General features: G+C 32.2%; 1 protein-coding gene across 3 annotated transcripts in view; it reads left to right on the top strand.

Moving 5' to 3' along the window:
- Positions 1-18,857, top strand: part of LOC139520746 (neuronal acetylcholine receptor subunit alpha-9-like) — a 37,632-nt gene extending 18,775 nt beyond the window's left edge. For 2 of the 3 annotated variants that reach the window (XM_071313668.1, XM_071313669.1), the window contains 5 exons: positions 6,543-6,652; positions 8,995-9,209; positions 9,934-10,260; positions 15,680-15,918; positions 16,731-17,479. In XM_071313668.1, coding sequence (XP_071169769.1) covers positions 6,543-6,652; positions 8,995-9,209; positions 9,934-10,260; positions 15,680-15,918; positions 16,731-17,036 — 1,197 coding nt within the window. In that variant the 3' untranslated portion in view covers positions 17,037-17,479. Of the gene's footprint in view, positions 1-6,542; positions 6,653-8,994; positions 9,210-9,933; positions 10,261-15,679; positions 15,919-16,730 lie in introns of all 3 variants that reach the window. The other variant, XM_071313667.1, reaches the window with a different exon arrangement.
- Positions 18,858-20,011: the final 1,154 nt, after the last annotated feature.

The following is a 20,011-nucleotide window of genomic DNA, read 5'->3' as shown; positions in this document are numbered from 1 at the left end:
CTTCTTACAGTAGTAACTGAAGGGTTTGCCAATGTTACATTCATCCACTTATGTAACAAATAATACAATACAGAATTATTCATGTTTTAGTGATAAATAGAGATAAGTGTTTAAAAGGAGTTCTAGATAACGTAATATTTATTCATAAGGAATGTTAACGTCAAATGAAAGTGCTCGATCTATTACAATACGTCCATACTCAAACCATGAATCAAAAATAATCAATCGTACATGTACAGTTCAAACCGTTATTATTTGAACAACTACATAAACAATAAGTCTAGCTTTTGCTCTTCAGCTTCTAACATTTGAGTCCAATACGCATCTAGCATAGCTTATTACCTATAAAATGTTGCGCTGAGAAGTAGTATATTTGATTTTTAAATGGGTTTTGAGATCTTAAATTATTTGATTGCTTCTGTTTGATTTATTCACATTTTGAAGACTGGATGACTTATTTCTTGATGCCTTGTATAGACATGCACCTGCCTATTTTTGTAGACTGCCCTTTAGATGTGACAGTTTTTTAATGGTTTGTGCCGCTTGGTTGCTGCAAAAAATACGTAATTGTCTCAACTTTTTTTTGCTGTTAACCTTTGAAATAAGCATAAAACTGACACTTAATCATGAAACGTCTTGAAATGAGTTTATTACCGTTTTTTATTCGAGCGTCACTGATGAGTCTTTTATAGACGAAACGCGCGTCTGGCGTAAATATAAAATTTTAATCCTGGCATCTATGATGAGTTTATTTGAGTTGATAGGATTGTCGTTGTTTTCACTCTAGATCTCACATGTAGCGGTCTATTTTTTTAAGGAACAAGGAAGCGTTCTTCTAGAACGCACTTCGGAAGCTTTTCTATATCTTTGAATGAAAAAATGAAATAACATGGGCAACTAAGGTCTAAACTCAATTTTTGATTGAAATAATTCTATTTTACTTTTGGTTATCTCTTCATGCTTTGTCAACATACCAAAACAATTATAACATTTAGATATGGTATATATCTAGTGCGTAAGGACGCAAATCAACGATAAAAATGAGTTCCTTTCATATGGATAACGTGTTTTATTCCGTCCGAGATGTTTTATAAATTTGTTTAACGCATTTGATGAAAGAATTCTATTTGTTACATCTTTAGAGAAAATATTTGATTTTAGGATTCAAATATAATTTATTATTGTAAATAAAATACACTATATTTGCCTCAGGACAATACCACCTAGTTCATATGAACTCTCTTTATATTTTCCTTTTATCTTAGCTTAATTCTAATATTCAATTCAATTCAATATTTTATTGGAAAGAGCACAATAGAGGCGTGACCCAAATACAGACAATTATAATATTAAACAACATATAAATGAAATAAAGATGCATATAACAAGTCATAAGCCAATTCTATGTATACCAACCAATACATTATAAACTGATATTGATACCATAAACTTATTCATCAGTATTATTCTAGATTTTCATAAATTTACTTAAAACACACAATATAAGATATATATATATATATACATAATTTATGTATATTCACAAACTACTGTAAAATATTATTATCTTAAGTGCAATTAGGATTAATGTCTTAAGATTAAAATAGTTTTTAAAATATGTATTCAGACTTTCTTGCGTAATAATCCACTAAAACATGTAATTGTTTTTAAACAACAGACAGTTAGGTCATAGGAACACTTCTAAGGGTGACACTAAGGAATGTGTGCATTAGCAATTTACTTGAAAAAAAAACACCATATAAACACAATATAACATAAGTGACAGCTACTCATGTACAATCAGTATTAAATAAACATACATGTTTTTATATAAATAAGGCCGTTAGTTTTCTCGTTTGAATTGTTTTACATTGTCTTATCGGGGCCTTGTATAGCTGACTATGCGGTATGGGCTTTGCTCATTGTTGAAGGCCGTACGGTGACCTATAGTTGTTAATGTCTGTGTCATTTTGGTCTCTTGTGGGCAGTTGTCTCATTGGCAATCATAGCACATCTTTTTATAATATACATAGCACAATATCAGAAGTATATATGTTGTGTATAAGATGTAAGTTTGTATACACATTATAATTTGTACAGGGTTTTTGTACAAGTTATAAGTTTTCTGACACATACCTTCTTGCACCAGGTGACATAGGTTTATCTTCTTAAATACACTAGTTTAATGTTTTAATTTCAAATTTATATACTTCAACCTAACATTTAGTGTTAGTCTCTTTCTCCTCAAACTTGAAATGAGGATACCTGAATGGTTTAAATTTAAATTTTATTTTTCTCCTTAATACACATTCATATCAATAAAAAGTCTTTTTGTGGTTTAATAATGTTTTTGTATCAATGCTCAGTAATAGACTGTACGATGAAGTTGGGAAAATATGACATATGTGATGGTTAAAAATATACAAATCAATTAATTTATTAAATCGCAACAACACAGATCCCACAAATGAAAGCAGTGCAGCCGTGTTTTTCCTATTTCGATTTATTCAGCAATTGATACCGTACTCACATAAAAATAATACGTTTCATGAAAATGATACATGCTTCTTTCAATCAGAAATACTGAATAAAAAAAAATAATGAATAATTTATCGGTTACGATTTATAAAATTGGAATGGTCTATTTTAACTATAGTGAAATGTTGAATAATTTATCCGTTGCCATGTGGACATACTTCTTCAAATACTTAAAACTCTTAATTTCAATTACTGATCTGACTTCGTCACAAGTAAACAGCAACGTAATCATTTGTGATGGTATAATTTCATTTGAACAAATAAATCAAATGTAAAATCAAACTGGCGTTAAGTTGATGTCAAAACACATTATATACAACACTAAACATATCAACTCTTGGTAATATAAAACATTATAGGTAGGTCACTTTTAAAAACAGCCGCCCAAGAGACAAATTTTATATACAAAAGCAATGTGTGCATAAGACAATATCTACATAAATATAAACATAATAAATTGTCTTCCCCTAGAGACAATATGTTATTTGATGCGATTGCGATATCTTTGTTTGGATACTTTACAAATAAATTACATAAAATGTATATATTTTTTTTATAATTTTCACCTGTTCGTGTCACAAACATTTACATTTATTTAAAGATAAAATGGCTACTCATAGGATGACTTTTATTCAAAGTTGGTATGGCTACACAAGTCAGGAATATATGACAGTTGTGTCATTGCAAAATGAGAGCATGTTAGATAGGGACATCTATTTTGCCTTGCATTAGGCATTGTAAGGACCCCTTACATAATTGTCGGAAGGATTATTTCCCTTGATTTAGTCTTATGATATAGCGACCTTATTCCAACAGAACGAGACTACGTGTGTTTATACTCCTTAAAGGGAAGCAGACATCCTTTACAGCGACGAAATTCTCTCTCTATATATATATGCCGGGTTTTTCGTTTGAACTAAGTGTTCATTTTATGAGATCAGCCCAATTTTTGGTTGGGTTCGTGTTGCTTAGTCTTTAGTTTTCTATTTTGTGTCTTGTGTACTGCTTCTGTTTGTCTTTTTCTTTTTGAGCCGTCGTTTTCAGTTTATTTTCTATCTTTGAGTTTGTCTGTGCCTGCGGTATCTTTTGCCACTGTTTTATGAATGATGACTTGCTAAGAATCTTTCAAAAATGTTAAATGTGTAAGGTCAAAGATTAAGATCACATTGAAGTAAAGGAATAGTTTCATTTTAAGTCGATATCTTTTATAATCCATTAACCTTAACCTTAAGTTAATTATTATTTATCGAAACGATCATTGGTCCTAAATCCCAACATTTATTTCAGAACTAAGTTAAACCATAACTAACTGTATTGTCAGCAGCCTTTAAAGTCTACAACAGCAGGACCAAATTCACTAGTATCCGACACACACAAAAAAACTTCGGCTATAAATATCCTTTACACCAATTGTGCTTCGAATTCTGTAATTTTGAAACTTATTTGACATTATTATTGACAATTTATATTAATGTTTGTACAAAAGTTGAAAAAATTATTACCATAAACTTTAACAAGAAGGTGCATAATTGAGATATGGATGTAATTGGCTTTGTAAAATTTATTTAAATAGAGTTTTATGCCTCTAGACATCCGTTAGATGTGCATTGAAATTTGTACTTATTTTTAAACGATTGCTTGATTTAATGGGTTCAACCGAATTAAAATGTTCGTTCTATAAAATTTATTTGAATTTAATTAGGTATGTTATAAACGAAACTGAAAGGATTTATCCTTTCCAATCACAAATGTTCCGACACTTTTATTTTGTGCTGTAGGGTAAAATGCACTGATATAAATTTTAACTGATTTTATTTATTCATTGTATCAAATAGGAATATTAAAATCACACTTGTTCGTAGGGTTGAATTTCATGTCTATTATAAAATGAATAAAAGAACAGTCATTTTTGGTTTACGAAAATTTTACAGCAATTAAAAGACACAAATCTCCCGAATTTCCGTATATTCAAAAGTAGAAATATATTAACAATTTTGGATTAATACTATATAGATATACGCCAAAGAGACAACTCTTCACCCAAGTCACAATTTGTAAAAGCTAACCATTATAGGTCAAAGTACTAAGGTCTTCAACACGGAGCCTTGGCTCACACTGAACAGCAAGCTATACAAGGCCCTAAAAAGAACAGATGTCAACCATTCAAACGGGTCTACCAACGGTTTAATCTATATAAATAAAATAGAACCAGACACAATAATGAACCACATCAACAAACGACAACCACTGAACATCAGGTTACTGTTTTGTGATTCGCTGCCATTTCACCAACTATACCCAAGTACCATTGATAATCAAAATGTTTAAAAGTTCTGAAAGCAACACCGTAGTGCGTATAATGTCCTGTGCTTTTAAAATAACTACAGTGTACAAGTGTCCATAAACACCAGTGTTTATACATTTCAAACCGCTGATGACGGATTAATTTCTTATTGTTACCGTTACGGAATATTTGGTCGACCGTTATGGAATATTCGTTTAACAGATGATATCGGATATGTTCCTTTTATCGTTACACAATCCTGTTCCCGTTTCATGAATATGACCTACCGAATGAGACTACTTACCGAGTTCGTAATACTAATAACATGAGCAACACGACGGGTGCAACATGTGGTGCAGGATCTGCTTACCCTTCCGGCGCATCTGAGATCACCTCAGTTTTTGTTTGGGTTTGTGTTGCTTTGTCTTTAGCTTTCCATGTTGTGTCTTGTGAACAATTATTTGTCTGTTTGTCTTTTTCATTTTTAGCCATGGCGTTGTCAGTTTGTTTTCGATCTATGAGTTTGAATGCCCCTCTGGTATCTTTCGTCCCTCTTTTCGGCGTTTTGCATTTGCGCCGATCTGCATTTCATTTGCGCCGATTTTTTTTACAGGTAAATTACAGGTAAATACAGGTGAATAGATATAAGAAGATGTGTTGAGTTCCAATGAGACAACTCTTCATCCAAGTCTTTGAAGGCCTAATAGATACATCTCAAGAATGTTCCTTGAACGTACCCGTAGTTCTTAAGCCTTGGTCTTTCGGTAAACTGCCGCATGGTTATGTTCTTTCTGTGTTTTAACAATATTCTTCCCATCAGAATCCGTTGTGACTCTGGTTTTACACGATTGCAATATGTCCATCGTGTTACAACGAAGTTCCAGAATAATATAAATCAAAATTAACATAAAAATGGTTTACTTTTATTAATTGTTACTTGGATGGAGAGTTGTCTCATTGGCACTCATACCACATTTTCCTATATCAATCAAACAAGGTATTATAGTACATGTAAAAGTATTAACTTACTTGTAAATCCAATTGGGTGAAATTATAAAATCGGCGCAAATGAAAGAATGAAAAATTTCAAAATCGGCGCAAATGTCATATGCCCCGCCCCCTCTTTTATCAAAGGCTATATAGTTTGTAGTGCATACTTTGTTTTATTGGACACCTTTTTTTAAAGAAACTAAAAACAGCGCATTATATTATGAAATACATTTTACCTTCAATTTGAAAAAGTTTTTAAAAAATGGGTAAATTAAATATGACCTTAACGTTTTAATCTACTAAAAACTTATTTCATGATCAATTTAGATTCTTTTAAATCTATTTAGATATAGACCCAATTTTTCTTTCGTCTTTTGTTCGGTAAAATTAATTCACACGTTTTGAAAGTGTTAATGGCATATAAGTTAGAACAGTAGTATTGGACCCTTAAACCGTTAAGAATTTTCACCAAAAATGATAACGTTAGTTATTATTTTTTCAACGAATACCTGTTAAATATTGGTCAAAAGTCCAACTTATTTGTCGTTTTAGTGCAACAGGATGGCCAATATGTCAATCACTTATACGAATTACGGATACAACTTGATTTCCAATGTGTTACCATTTGTACTGTTATGTCTAATATTTATTCATATTTATGTTTAATATTCTATATATGCAGATACCTGATTCACTTATCACTGTAAACTCTCTTTTTATATTGTTTTAGAAATGGAATGACTGTCGCTTTCAATGGAATGCATCAGACTTCGATGGAATCACGAGTTTAAATGTTCCGTATGCCTCAGTTTGGGTGCCAGATATAACATTATACGACAGGTACAATATAACCATATAAAATACCTTGATAAAGATGCAACCTTTCTGTAGCATGCATGAAAAATAGAACGAATTCTTGTCATATGTTGTATATAAAAATAAGGTCTTGTGACATGATTGCCACAAGGTACCAATCTTAATGGTTGCGTGAATCGACGGATAAGGTATTTTAGTTTAAACACGTCATGTCCATTTGCGAGTTCATGGCCAGGAACATCGTCAGAAGTTGGGATTTTACTGTTATTTAGGGAATTTATGGTAACTTTTGAAAGTTACTGTTAAACTTATTCAAGATTTATCTAGACTGTGTGAGTTACAGCTAGGCACATGGACAATTCCCATAATATTTAGACAGTTTACCTCTAGATTTTTCCTGATCATTGTCTCATTTACATACACCCAAATATTTTTTCATTAAGGATTTAAAGAAGAGAAATACAGTTACTGTTGGATGCATTTCTTTGGTAGTGACGAAAGTTATACATGTTTTTATGTACATAAAACTGAGAAAAAAAATGTATTTATTGTAAATCAATGTAAAATTCCCTTGAAAGTAATTAAAAACATAAGCGAGCAACACTCCCTGTTTTGCACGCAATGAAAAATGTCTGAACATAACAACAGTTGTGCTAATGCACGAGTACAAGTGAATATTGTCTCTTGTAGAAAAGCCATTACAATTGGAAGTCCCTATATTATTTTGCTCCAAACAATATTCATCAATTTTTACGAAATAATCCATTACGACCAAAAAATTTCACGACGCATTTTTTTTTCTCTAAGTTTTTTAATAACGTTAATAAGATCTGATCTTGAATGTTGTAATTTTGCTGGATGTAAGTTTTTTTCAATGAGGTAACACTACAGGTTCTTGTTATTGTACATCTTCCCACTATAAAAGAAATTCGTTACAGTCGTAGGTCAATAGTGTACAATATGTTCATATGTGTACTTTCTAATGTGGTTTTGCATATTTAAACTGTAGACAAATCAAATAGAATTTGACAAAAAGCTGTTGAAACATTGTGATTACACACAACCTCCTATGGAAAATATCTGATAAAAAATAAAATAACGAAAATACTGAACTTCAAGGAAAACTCAAATCGCAAAATCAAAAGCTCAAACACATTAAACGAATTGAAAACAACTGTCATATTGATAATTTGGTACAGAAATTTCTTTAGGTCGACAATGCTGATATATTACACCGTAGGAAACAAATTTGGACGTATTTTTTATGTTTTACAAAATTAATTATATACAAAGTATCAGTATAAACTACAGACATCGAAATATTTCAACGGAATAAGCAAATTGAAACTATTTCCGATACTATTTCACTGTCTCTTTGATTAATTTTGATTCTAATATGACGTGCTTCTTTCGCTTTGTGAATAAACCCATGCTCTAAATCCAATAAAATTCGTTTACACATGCGTATAGACTACTGCAGAATAATAAATTTTATCAAATTGGCATGCATTTAATATATTTCATTAACTTGAAACACTTCCAAAGTCTTAAATGATGCACATGTTGTTACTTATTCATTTATCGTGACTGTAATATGTTGCCATATTTGACCTAGATACGACAACCGTATTGGCTGTTCAAAACTCCCCCCTCACATTGCCTGTCGTTTGTTTGTTTACAAACAAAAAAGGGAGATTCGTGGAAAAGCATATACAAACACTCTACACCAATACACATCGGAAATAGAAATTACCTTAATTATCCTCATCAGAATTTGAACAATTTATGCAAGCTATACTTTAATGTATTTTTAACATGTGTAGGCATTATATTCGTGTTATTTTAGCCCTCACTGTCGTTCGGGCAAAAATAATCACGAATGTAATGCCTACCCATGAATCTGTCAAAATAGTACTAAGGATTTTCCATCTCAGAAATATATTACCTCACTGTATTTTACAAAACTTTTCCGAATCTAGGCAGATGCTCTTCCATTTGGTTTTTTATTTGGGCCTTTTAATTTTTTTTTATCAGAGTGTCAATGGCCAGGATTTTGTAGCGTCTGGTGTAATATATTTTATATTTAGCCTAATACCTATGATGAGTTTATTATCTAATATTTAACAACATTGCTCCTTTTTTATTTGTTGGTAAAAGTCTAATATATTTTGTGGACTTCACATAATAGTTTGTCGTTCTTTGAAGAATACAAGCTGAAATATTTCATTTAAAATCTGTATTATCTTTCTTCTACTTGTCATGTCGTTTAAAAATAGTAGCATAATTATGAAAGTACGTTGTTTTACATTTATTATAAAATCTTATATAAAAACATATTCTACTCATATTCATGTCTAATTTTATAGTGCGGCCGACGAAGTAATGATGCCAGGAAGAGAAAATTACAGAGCTACAATTAATTCTGATGGATCTGTTTCATATAATTTTCCCACAGTTTTAAAAAGTGTTTGTCGAATTGATGTAACTTACTTCCCCTTTGACACACAAGTCTGTAGGCTGACGTTCGGGTCGTGGTCCCATCATGGTTTTGAAATGGATGTCGTGAACTCGGCAACTGAAGGTATATTTCTACATTTCATATTCGTGCATTTAAAAGCAATGCTTTGGTCGGTAACATGCGCATAGAAGCTACGTAATCTTGGCAATGAAGACACATTATCAGTTTACAGCTATGACTTCTTTTCTAATGACATCCGTTTCCTGTACAAACAAAAGAATTTTTAATTTAGAAAAAATACATGTTGAATTTCGTTTTGAAATTTAATGCCCTTAGCGAGGGTTTACCACTAGGTTTTATGTCCATGTTCCTATTGTGCTTTGTGGAATGTTGGTTGTCTTTTCGTCGTATTGTTTTTGCATTGTTAGACAAGAAGCTATATCATTCATTAGGATGTGTTGCTGTAAACTCATATGAACCATATTCAAATCACTATACAGGATGTGCTATGTTACAATAACACATAAGGCATACATGAAGAAAGGCGTCACCAGGAAAGCAGTTAAACGAGTTGTCTATGTTATCGACACAGTACGTGCACTGTTACTATAAATCAACGATTCTAATCGAAATCCCACCGAGGAAATGATATAAATTAAATGTCAATATTGTCGGTCATAATTAAAGGCTAAAAAATATACAAAGTTACATAAAAATAATATAAGTTTACAAAATTTAACATTGAAGTTCTAAATGCACGATAACCATTACATAAACAGTTTACAGCGAGTAAGAATAACTTATGTTGATATAAAATTACTATGTGTATCTATAATTTTAATTGCAGGTGATCTCGCTACGTACATTGAACACAATGAATGGGATATTGCAGCTTTCCCTGTTATCCGCCATGTTCTTCACTACAACTGTTGTCCTGAACCATATCCAGATGTTACTTTTTATCTTACGCTCAAGAGAAAATCCCAATTTTATGTTTTGACAGTTCTGTTTCCTTGTATTCTAACTGCTTCAGTTGCAGCGTTAACATTTATCTTACCTCCTGAATCAGGAGAAAAAGTGTCACTTGGTGTGACTGTACTATTATCTCTAGCTGTATTCCTGTTGATGGTTTCCGAACAGTTACCGGCATCTTCAGATACCTACCCATATATAGGTAAGAATTAGTAGCTCGTTTTATAGTTTCGTCTTACTTACAGTTATCATCACGAATTGGTTGACTGATAGGATATGTCTGTATATGTCTCGCTCACAGACGACTTGTTTGCACGATCTTTAGATTATTACATATTAGAAAAATCGTCGAAATCATTCCTTCTTGAAACTGTTTGACTCTATAGTAATTCACGTGACGTGTATTGCGCGCATACTAAGCCTTCAACGCACCCGGTCTTGGTCAATTTGGTGTTCTTACGATTCCTTTATTTTTGTCTTAATCTGTATATTACAACAGTTGATGTCCATCCGTTTGATGTGTTTTATCATTTGATTTTGCCATGTGATTAGGGACTTTCCTATTGAATTTTCCACGGAGTTCAGTGTTTTTGTGATTTTACTTTTTACATGATTGACGAGCTTTGAATATCGGTATACAATCGTTACAACAGAAAATTGTTACCACTAATACATCTGTTTTGAATTAGCCAAAAAAGCACTAATTTTATTTTCCATACCTTTAACGCAATGAAATTCTTTATTAATACTTATATTTTTTTTAAGAATCGGGTAAATTGATTAAACTTATTATCAGATTACACAGGAGCAACATGTTGAACAGGATCTGCTTACCCTAGATCATAGCTGGTTATGGGTGGGATACGTATTGCCAATTTAATTTTCAATGTTATGATGTTTAGTATATACTACTATTTGTCTGTCAATCATTTTATGTCATGTAAGTTTGATTATCCTTCTGGTATTTTCCGCTTATCGTTTACACATGTCTTGAAAATAATTTTAACAATTCAATCTGAATTAGTTTATTTTGTCAATTAGATATGCTATATAAATTGGCATTTAAAGTTAAATTAAACATTTCAATATATCGCAATGGATCATGAATTGTAATCTGATTATGAATTTTATTAACGCAAACATTATTTCCATTTAGTGTGCGGTGAGTTCTAATTATTCATCTATTAATCATTTATACTCTCATCTCACTTTATCTATTGTTAGAAATATTCGATATGATTAATTATGAATATCAGCAGTCTTTAGACATAATTTATTAAGGTTTTATTGATTTCGGTGGTCGAACCACTAATTCATTTAAGCATATTTGAATATAGCACAGAGAATATCATCAAATATTAAAAAAAAACATTAGCCAGCATGCAAATAACACAATATATTTTTTTTAAGAACCCGTTTTTTAATTGGCTGATTATCATTTTCAATAATTTGCTGTTGTTGTACACTATATTGTTCGTGCATATATGATAATGGAACCTCCAGTAAATAAAAGCAACAGTAGTATACCGCTGTTCAAAATTCATAAATCGATAGAGAAAAAACAAATCCGGGTTACAAACTAAAACCGAGGGAAAAGTATCAAATATAAGAGAACTACGACACAACAGAGACACCGAAATGTAACACACACAGAAACGAACTATAATGTAACAATGGCAGTAAAACAGTAAAACTATAACGAATATTTTATTAACTAGCAGGTTGATGCGTGAAAAACGACAGAGAAATCCTTCAAAATTGTATTTCCTTCCTTCACGGGTTGTTTCTAATGCATGAATTACTGTAAAGGATGCTGTTAATGTGGAAATGCATGTTTTATAACTAGCTTGCTTTTAGACTTTCACAAACAATAAGTCAGCAAGTGCAGATATATATATTCATTAAATAAAATAATAAAATAAGTAAAAAGTTTTACTTATTTTATTATTTTATTTAATGAATATATATATATAAATCCGGGTTACAAACTAAAACTGAGGGAAAAGTATCAAATATAAGAGAACTACGACCCGGATTTGTTTTTTCTAACAATATATATATATATAATGATTAAGTGGTGATTTAAACAGAACGTACGATTTTTTGTCGTGGAAGATCTATCATGTCTATAGAATAGTTGCCGTGGCACTGTCGTGCAAAATGTCAAAAAAATATTTCGAGTGGTCACATCAGCTACGACATGCTCAAGATAGTTCCACGATGGGTACAAGATAGAAAAAAATATGTAATTGTACTGTCGTGTGCTTGTCGCAAGTCGGTCGTGCGACAATCGTACGACAATCGTGAGTTGTTTGTGGCTATTTATTCAGGTTTTCATGTATTGGGTTGCGCATGTGACTGTCGTGTTACTGTCGTGCCATTGTCGTACAACTGTTGTGCAACTGTGATGCGAGTGGCGACTCTCAGCAAAAGCTTTTGAAATATACCAAGCTCCATCCGCATGAATCCAACGAAATCAACGGCAGATTCCCGTTCCAACTCTTGCATCAGTGTACTATACTGCCCAAACATCAGGCGCCGTTCGATCAATGGCTGAAATAAACTCATCATAGATACCAGGACTAACTTTTATATATACGCCAGACGCGCGTTTCATCTACAAAAGACTCATCAGTGACGCTCGAATCAAAAAAAGTTTAAAAAAGAAAAAAAAAAAAAGCCACGAAAGTGCGAAGTTGAAGAGCATTGAGATCCCGAATTCGTAAAAGTGTTGCCAAATACAGCTAAAGTAATCTATGCCTGAGGTAGAAAAGCCTTAGTATTTCAAAAAATTCAAAATTTTGTAAACAATTAATTTATAAATATAACAATATAAATGATAGCTCATGTCAGCACAAAAAGTGCTGACTACTGGGCTTGTGATACCCGCGGGGAAATAAATCTACACCAGCATTGGCATCGACCCAGTGGGGTTGTAAAAAAAACTCATCATAGACACCAGGACTAAATTTTATATTTACGCCAGACGCGCGTTTCGTCTACAAAAGACTCGTCAGTGACGCTCGAATCCAAAAAAGTTAAAAAAAAAAAAAATTAAAAAAAATTAAAAATAAAAAAAAAAATTAAAAAAAAGTCAAATAATGTACCCCACCAACGTCGGGCGTTTATATACTGTTCACGGACTCGAATCAACGCTAACAGGACTTTATTTTGCTCTTGTTGGAGTCCGGCAAGGCACCTATTCAACAGGGCCAAACATAATCGTTTTTGTGAGAAAGCCATCCTCTTTAAACGGTATGTTTTTCAAACATTCATCCCCGCCGAATTGTATTCTTCTAAATAAAACGTAAATATGCTGCACAACGAACGTACCGATGTCGTATGAGAGACAATCAATGCTGTGCGAGCATCATACGAAATCTGGTATTCGTGAGACAATCATGCGACTGTATCACGAGTGTCTTGTGACAGTCGTGAGGTTGTCGTAGTACGACAGTCCTGCGACGATTGACTTATTTAAATGGATTATGTTATACGACAATGTATTTATCGCACAACAGCCTCACGACTGTGGTACGGCACTCTCACGACAGCCAAAAGACAGTGATGCGACAAAAAATCGTAGAGCCAAAAAGGTACATGTTCAATTTTCGTCCCACGACATACGACAGCGCCACGATGCTCAAAATATCGTGCAACTGTCGTGCGATTGTCGTACGACGATCACAGATGACCCGCGATTTGACCAAATTGCATGTCGTGGAGCTGTATAGATGTGTCGTGACCAGGGCTTAACTCCCCCTGACGTTAAACCCATTATCTTATTTAGGGAAAAAACTTTCATTTTACCTTATAACTAGCGCTATAATATTAGATTTTAAATAGTTACCCTGCACATTTTTTTTCCGATCCTGGTTTTGTAGAAAACCTTCACAGTAGTTGCACCCTTAGCAACAATTGTCTTTATCAGCGAATACTTTTCTGTCAGATAGTTGCAAGTCAGCAGGCGCTATTCGAACCGTATATATGAAACACAGTTTAACGGAGTAAAAAGTAGAATAACAAAAGTACTGACATATTAAAAATTCAACAATTCCCTTAAGAAATGGTTGAATCAAAAGCTCAAGCACATCAAACGAATGGAAAACAACTGTCATATTCATGACTTGGTATAGACATATCCTTTCGTAGTACTAAGTAAATGGTTTCCATCTAGATATATACTCAAGGTTTTCAAACTTTAGTATGTTTTAGGATAGTCCATCTTGTCTGCGGTAACTCTCTGCAAATTCCTTGGGGCATATTGCTTCAGGTATTCGAACCATATTGTTTCATTTGCATATAAACTAAGACGAAACAAAAAACATATACTAGTAGCAAAATATTTTGATAACTAAACTAAGTTCTGATGATAACATTATAACATAAAAAAAATTCAATAACTGTTTTCGAATAGAACATACGTTAATCGAAGCCATGATCCCGATTGCGTACCTACATACGGATCATTTTATTGTTAAATTTATGTTTTTAGGGGGCACAATGACATATCAAAACGAGATTTATTTCTACAGATCTTTAAGCGTCAACAAAACAATTAAACAATATTTGAAAATTGGGAAGATAACGAGAAATTAAAAAAAAAGAAAGAAAGCTCGAATAAAATACTTTAAACATTAATCCTATCAGAACTACCATTTAACTCTTGTAGTTCAGAATAAAAAGCATTACCATGGTACAAAATCGGTGAAAAGTCGTATTACTTTCAATTTGTCAGTATCTAGGCAAAAAGGATATGATAGTAGGTGGGACGAGCTGAACACGTCCGTTTGAAAGCTTTGGAATCGTTCGGAAATCTTGATTTAAAAGATAATCATCACCATCATCATCTTTATTGTCATCAGTAATACACAAGTTTGGTAAATTTTCTTCTTCCTACAAAACTGTACCGTATTCCTGTAGATCCCTTGTATTAACAAAAATGGAGTTTTGAGATATAAATGTTCATTACTTTATACTAAAGTTGAATTTCTATTTGGTTTTTAATTACCTTCTGAATTTCTTTTGAAAGTCTGTCTTGCACCTTTATATATTACAAAAAAGTGTTTATGGATAGCCATTAAGATGAAGTATATTCTGTTCTCACTTTAAACTGTTTGTTATAATATATGAAAATTCCATTACTATTTTCAACGTAGAATCCTACCATTAGCTCCTGTATCAAAGTGAAACATGTTATATCTGCTGTGTAGAGTATTCTCAACAAAACTGGACTGGTTGATGAAAAAGATTAGGAATAATTGTGAAAATCCACCATATATTTGCCTCTATTCAACAATACTAACACGGACTGGCATCAGGGAATCCACATAGTCTTATTTAACACAAATACTACCTGTCTTCACTCCCATTATTTACACACTTTTATGATGTTAATAGCAACTACCGTTGTAGTGTTTACTCACTCTCATATATGAACGGAATTAACATTACAAGGCTTTAACAATTACATGAATTTGTTTTTTTTTTATATACTCTTTTATATATGTTTGAACAATAATTGTTTTATAGTACATACGTGCTATTTTTTTTGTTGAAACCAAAAACATTTTTTCCGTGTACTAATACCTTATGTTTGATAGTAATCTTGTGTTTTTCAGGGATGTATTTTGCCTCATCGATGACTCTAGTAGCGTTGTCATGTTTTATGACAGTTATGGTATTAAATCTACATTACCGAGGTGAAAATGGCCGAAAGGTTCCATCTTGGGTTCGGAAACTTATTATAAATAGACTAGGTGTGCTTGTGTGTAGCGAGAAAAATACTCATAGATTTTATAAATCACACAGACAATCCAGCAACAATTCAGCACAGGTGTCACCAGAAAACATTAAAGAGGTAAATAGTTATCAAAGGTACCAGAATTATAATTTTGTACGCCAGACGCGCGTTTCGTCTACATAAGACATCACTGACGCTCATATCAAAAACAAGTACAAAGTTGCAGAGCATTGACGATCCAAAATTCCAAAAAGTTGTGCCAAATACGGCTAAGGTAATCTATGCCTGGGATAATAAAATCCTTAGTTTTTCGAAAAATTCGTAATTTGTAACAATAATATAACATACATCATCAAAACATATTTGTCATAAAGAAATGGATGAAGAGATTTTAGCTAGAAAAGTAGCAAATCGACGGAAATATATATAAAATAAAGGGAATTAAAACTATGAAATATCAAATAGAACAAGCCTTGAAAGGAAAACAGATAAAATAGCAAATAAGACGACGCATGCATTTTCAAACAAAGAAAAAACATCAATAAAAAGAGCATGGATCATGTAATTGCATAACCTGTTTTACATGTGCCAGCCTTCAATATGATCTTTGTCTATTGGTTTTTTTTTTTCATTACCTATTTTTTTCAATAACACAAATTTGTTATTAGAAATAAATATACCATGCATAAAGTTTCCAGTCTGATAGAATACAATTGTTTATGGTTTACAATTGTTGATCGAAACCATATCATTTTCTCAGTCATGGTATAAGAACGTCGTTCGGAAGATGAAAAGAAAGTAACTCCAAGGAAAATTCAAAACGGAAAGTCCTTAATTAAGTGAGAAATTCAAAAGCTCAAACACATCATACAAATTGATAACAACTGCCATAATCTTGACCAATTATCATGTCTTGTTAATTTTTCTAGGAGAGGAAAACTGGAAATGGTCACGTACCAAATGGTGATAATAATGAAATCACCTTCGTTTCAAACAGGACCAATAAAGACTTATTGTTGCACAATCGAGACCCAATTTCTGGTTACCTTCGAGAACAGTCAACGGTTTTGACCAAGCTTGAAAAGCATACAGAAAAAGACCAAGACCTTCGAAACAATATTGATGAATGGCACGAAGTTGCTTTCATTATGGATAGATTTTTTCTTTTTTTCTACATTTTTACAACAGTTTTAACATCAATAATTTTTCTGGCGAAAATGACAGAAGAAGCTTGATTTTGTAGAGAGGAATTCAATATTTGCCAAATACTGCGTTTTACCTACGTTGGCGTAAAACTAATGCTATCGAACAAACATTAAGGCGGATACTGTGTTCTTTTTTTTATCTCATTGCGTTGTGGTGATAACTCAAAAGTATAAAGGAATTGGTGTTTACGCTTAACGTTATTCCTTCAAGTGGATAAGTGCTATATGAAGGGTATTCACAATCAACAATCACTTTCAAGAGTGTCAATTTAGTACTTTAATAACGGGGATTCAATACAGTTTAAGTATACATTTCAGATGACATAAAGTTTTTAGTTTCGTTGAAAATCATATGTATATGTGTCATGATTAGTATAAGGACATCAAACGTGTATGCTTTAATTTTAACTATTATGTATTAATTTATTATTATAGCTTAAAATAAATATGATTGTTCTGATTTATAACGTTATCGCAAAAGTGAAAGATATGGGAATTTCAAAGTTAAGTTTCGACATCTGACGTTATATACATTTAAAAGATGATATAACCCTAAATTGTGTATGTTGTGCTTTGTGTAAGATGTTTAATGAGCAATTACCGCGGCAGTATATGTTGTATATGTGTTAAATACTCTTCACCACTAGGTTTTTGTAAGATTGTTGTCTTATTGTTGAGGTATTTTCTTACAAATTCTTGGTTTTATTTTTACAACTTTGCTTTTCATAATTTAAGCAAACTTTTGAAAACCATTAATGTAAATATATATGTATTTTATATATGATTATTTCAAATAATATCTGCATCAATTACCATTAGTAAGCATACAATGTAACCATACACTAAAATGGTCTGCTCTTAAACAAATGGAAAACAACTCACGTTGAAAATTAGTAAGCATTGCTATAGCATAGCTGTGAATACCGATTGAGGTTGAAAATTGAAAACCAATTCTGTGCGTACATTTAAACTGACAAAATCATACACTAGTTTTCAACGGAACACTTAAAACAACCAAATGCAATATTCTTGACTTGGTACAGGCAGTTTCCGCTGAAAATAATGGCTTAAACCTTGTTTTATAGTTAGCTTTTTTCCCACTTGTATGACCTTTGTTAAAAGTTTCGTTATGTTGCCAAAATAGGGTTGGTTGGCAACTTCAACAGACAAAATATGTTAATGGGACAATACTTGGCATCAAGCAGCCAAAAAAATGTGTAAACACACATAAACATTCACCACAAGTAAAGGTGAAGCTACAGCAATTAAAGTGCTGGACAATGCAAATATATATAAATGTTATTGACTTCAATTTTTCTAATTTCTACATAGTTTAATTGTGCATTGCCTTATTCATAAGTTAAATTTTTGTGACAGTCTGTACTGATATATATTTTTGACAAATATCATACAATGTTCAAGGCTCAAAGACAAAACAATAGCTTCAACGGATTGACACTTTACCAATACATGTAGGAATGGTGTCAAACACAATTTAGAATTGCCTTTCGACAACAAGGCTATAAGGTAACCGAATTTACGGTGTTAACCAAACGGATTTTTTTTTATCTGTTTTGGATGAGCTTCCAGCAAAAACATGCGGACCGACAGGCGGTTCCAATTAATTCCGTGTAAACTTTAATTATGTTGTTATCGATGATACAATGGAGAACGACGTTCGATATAATACTGTCTGACGATTATCACATTTGTCGTACAGTAGTTATGGCTCTTTATCTGTTTGAATAGGGAAGTTTTTATCGTTTCTATAAAATTATTTTTGAAGCATTTAAACAGTGATTTTCATTTTTAATATGTTGTTATGGATAAAAATAAAATGGAGGTCAATTTGTATTTGCACTTTGTTCACTTCTATTGTTCAAGAGGTACATTAATGCTTCTTGAGTGTCTGAAAATATTACTTTGTGAAAACGTATAAACTGATCCCATAATGATTTTCAGATTTTGATATGTCTCACTGATTAAAAATCAGATTTAGATGTTTCAATTTTCTCTTCTTCGTCTGTGATCATATAACCCAGTTAGATTCCTAATCAGATGTAATTTTATCTGAGTCGTCTTCCTAGAGTGTAACGGTCCCTTTTGTTTTTGTTTTCTCTTGTCACACAGATTTTGGTTGATTCCTGGGTTTTCCTGGGAGTATGTGCTGGTTTATTACTGGGTTTTCTTGGAACAGTTATTGTTGTATCACTTATACACGAAATAAATAAAGTAAGTTCCTGTGAAGAGTGTTGGTAATGCCTTACCCGTTATCCTTCTTGGTGTAAATACAGGAACATCACTGATATGTTTATTAATAACGATGTAACGATTATGTTCCCCACGTTTAGCCAATTTGTGCTTCCCTCATATGCTACTACTTTTACCAATAGTATATCCCCATCATGATTAGTACCCCCAAGTACTCTGGTGTTAAATGATTCCTACTGTCGAACCTTCGGCTGGTGCGTTTCCCAAATGTATGTGCATAATATTCGCTCTCCAATCACGTTATGTAAAAAAATGAGGAGCTCCTTATCATTATCCCTCAGGTTATAACTGTAACAATCGGAAGCTTAGAATTCCAGTCTAACATGTGGAAGCTGCTCTAGTTCTGAAATACTTTTATTTTTCAGTAAAAGCCAGACAAAAAAAACCAAAGTGATAATCAAATTCATAAGTAGATAATAATCAAAGCGCTGTAAGCACTGTAGGCAGTTAACCAAAAACCAAGGTAAACATAATTATGAAAACTGTGGCAATGTTGCTTAACTTTCTCTTTTTTTTCTCTTCAAAAAGATTTAAAAGAACAAACATTAAACATTCATATATAATTGTACATTTATGTTGTTTAATGAATTAATCATTAAGGCAAATAATTCATATTTTATCAAGGTTTTCAATAGCAATGCACATGACCACGATGAGTCAGCAGTGGTACAAATTTGCAATGATTGCAGTTCTTCTAGTTGATCGTAATTGTTCGTATTAGTTGACTGTATGTA

Source organism: Mytilus edulis, chromosome 4 (genome assembly GCF_963676685.1).
Source record: "Mytilus edulis chromosome 4, xbMytEdul2.2, whole genome shotgun sequence".
NCBI classification, from domain to species: domain Eukaryota; kingdom Metazoa; phylum Mollusca; class Bivalvia; order Mytilida; family Mytilidae; genus Mytilus; species Mytilus edulis.
This window is presented reverse-complemented; position numbering and strand designations above follow the sequence as displayed.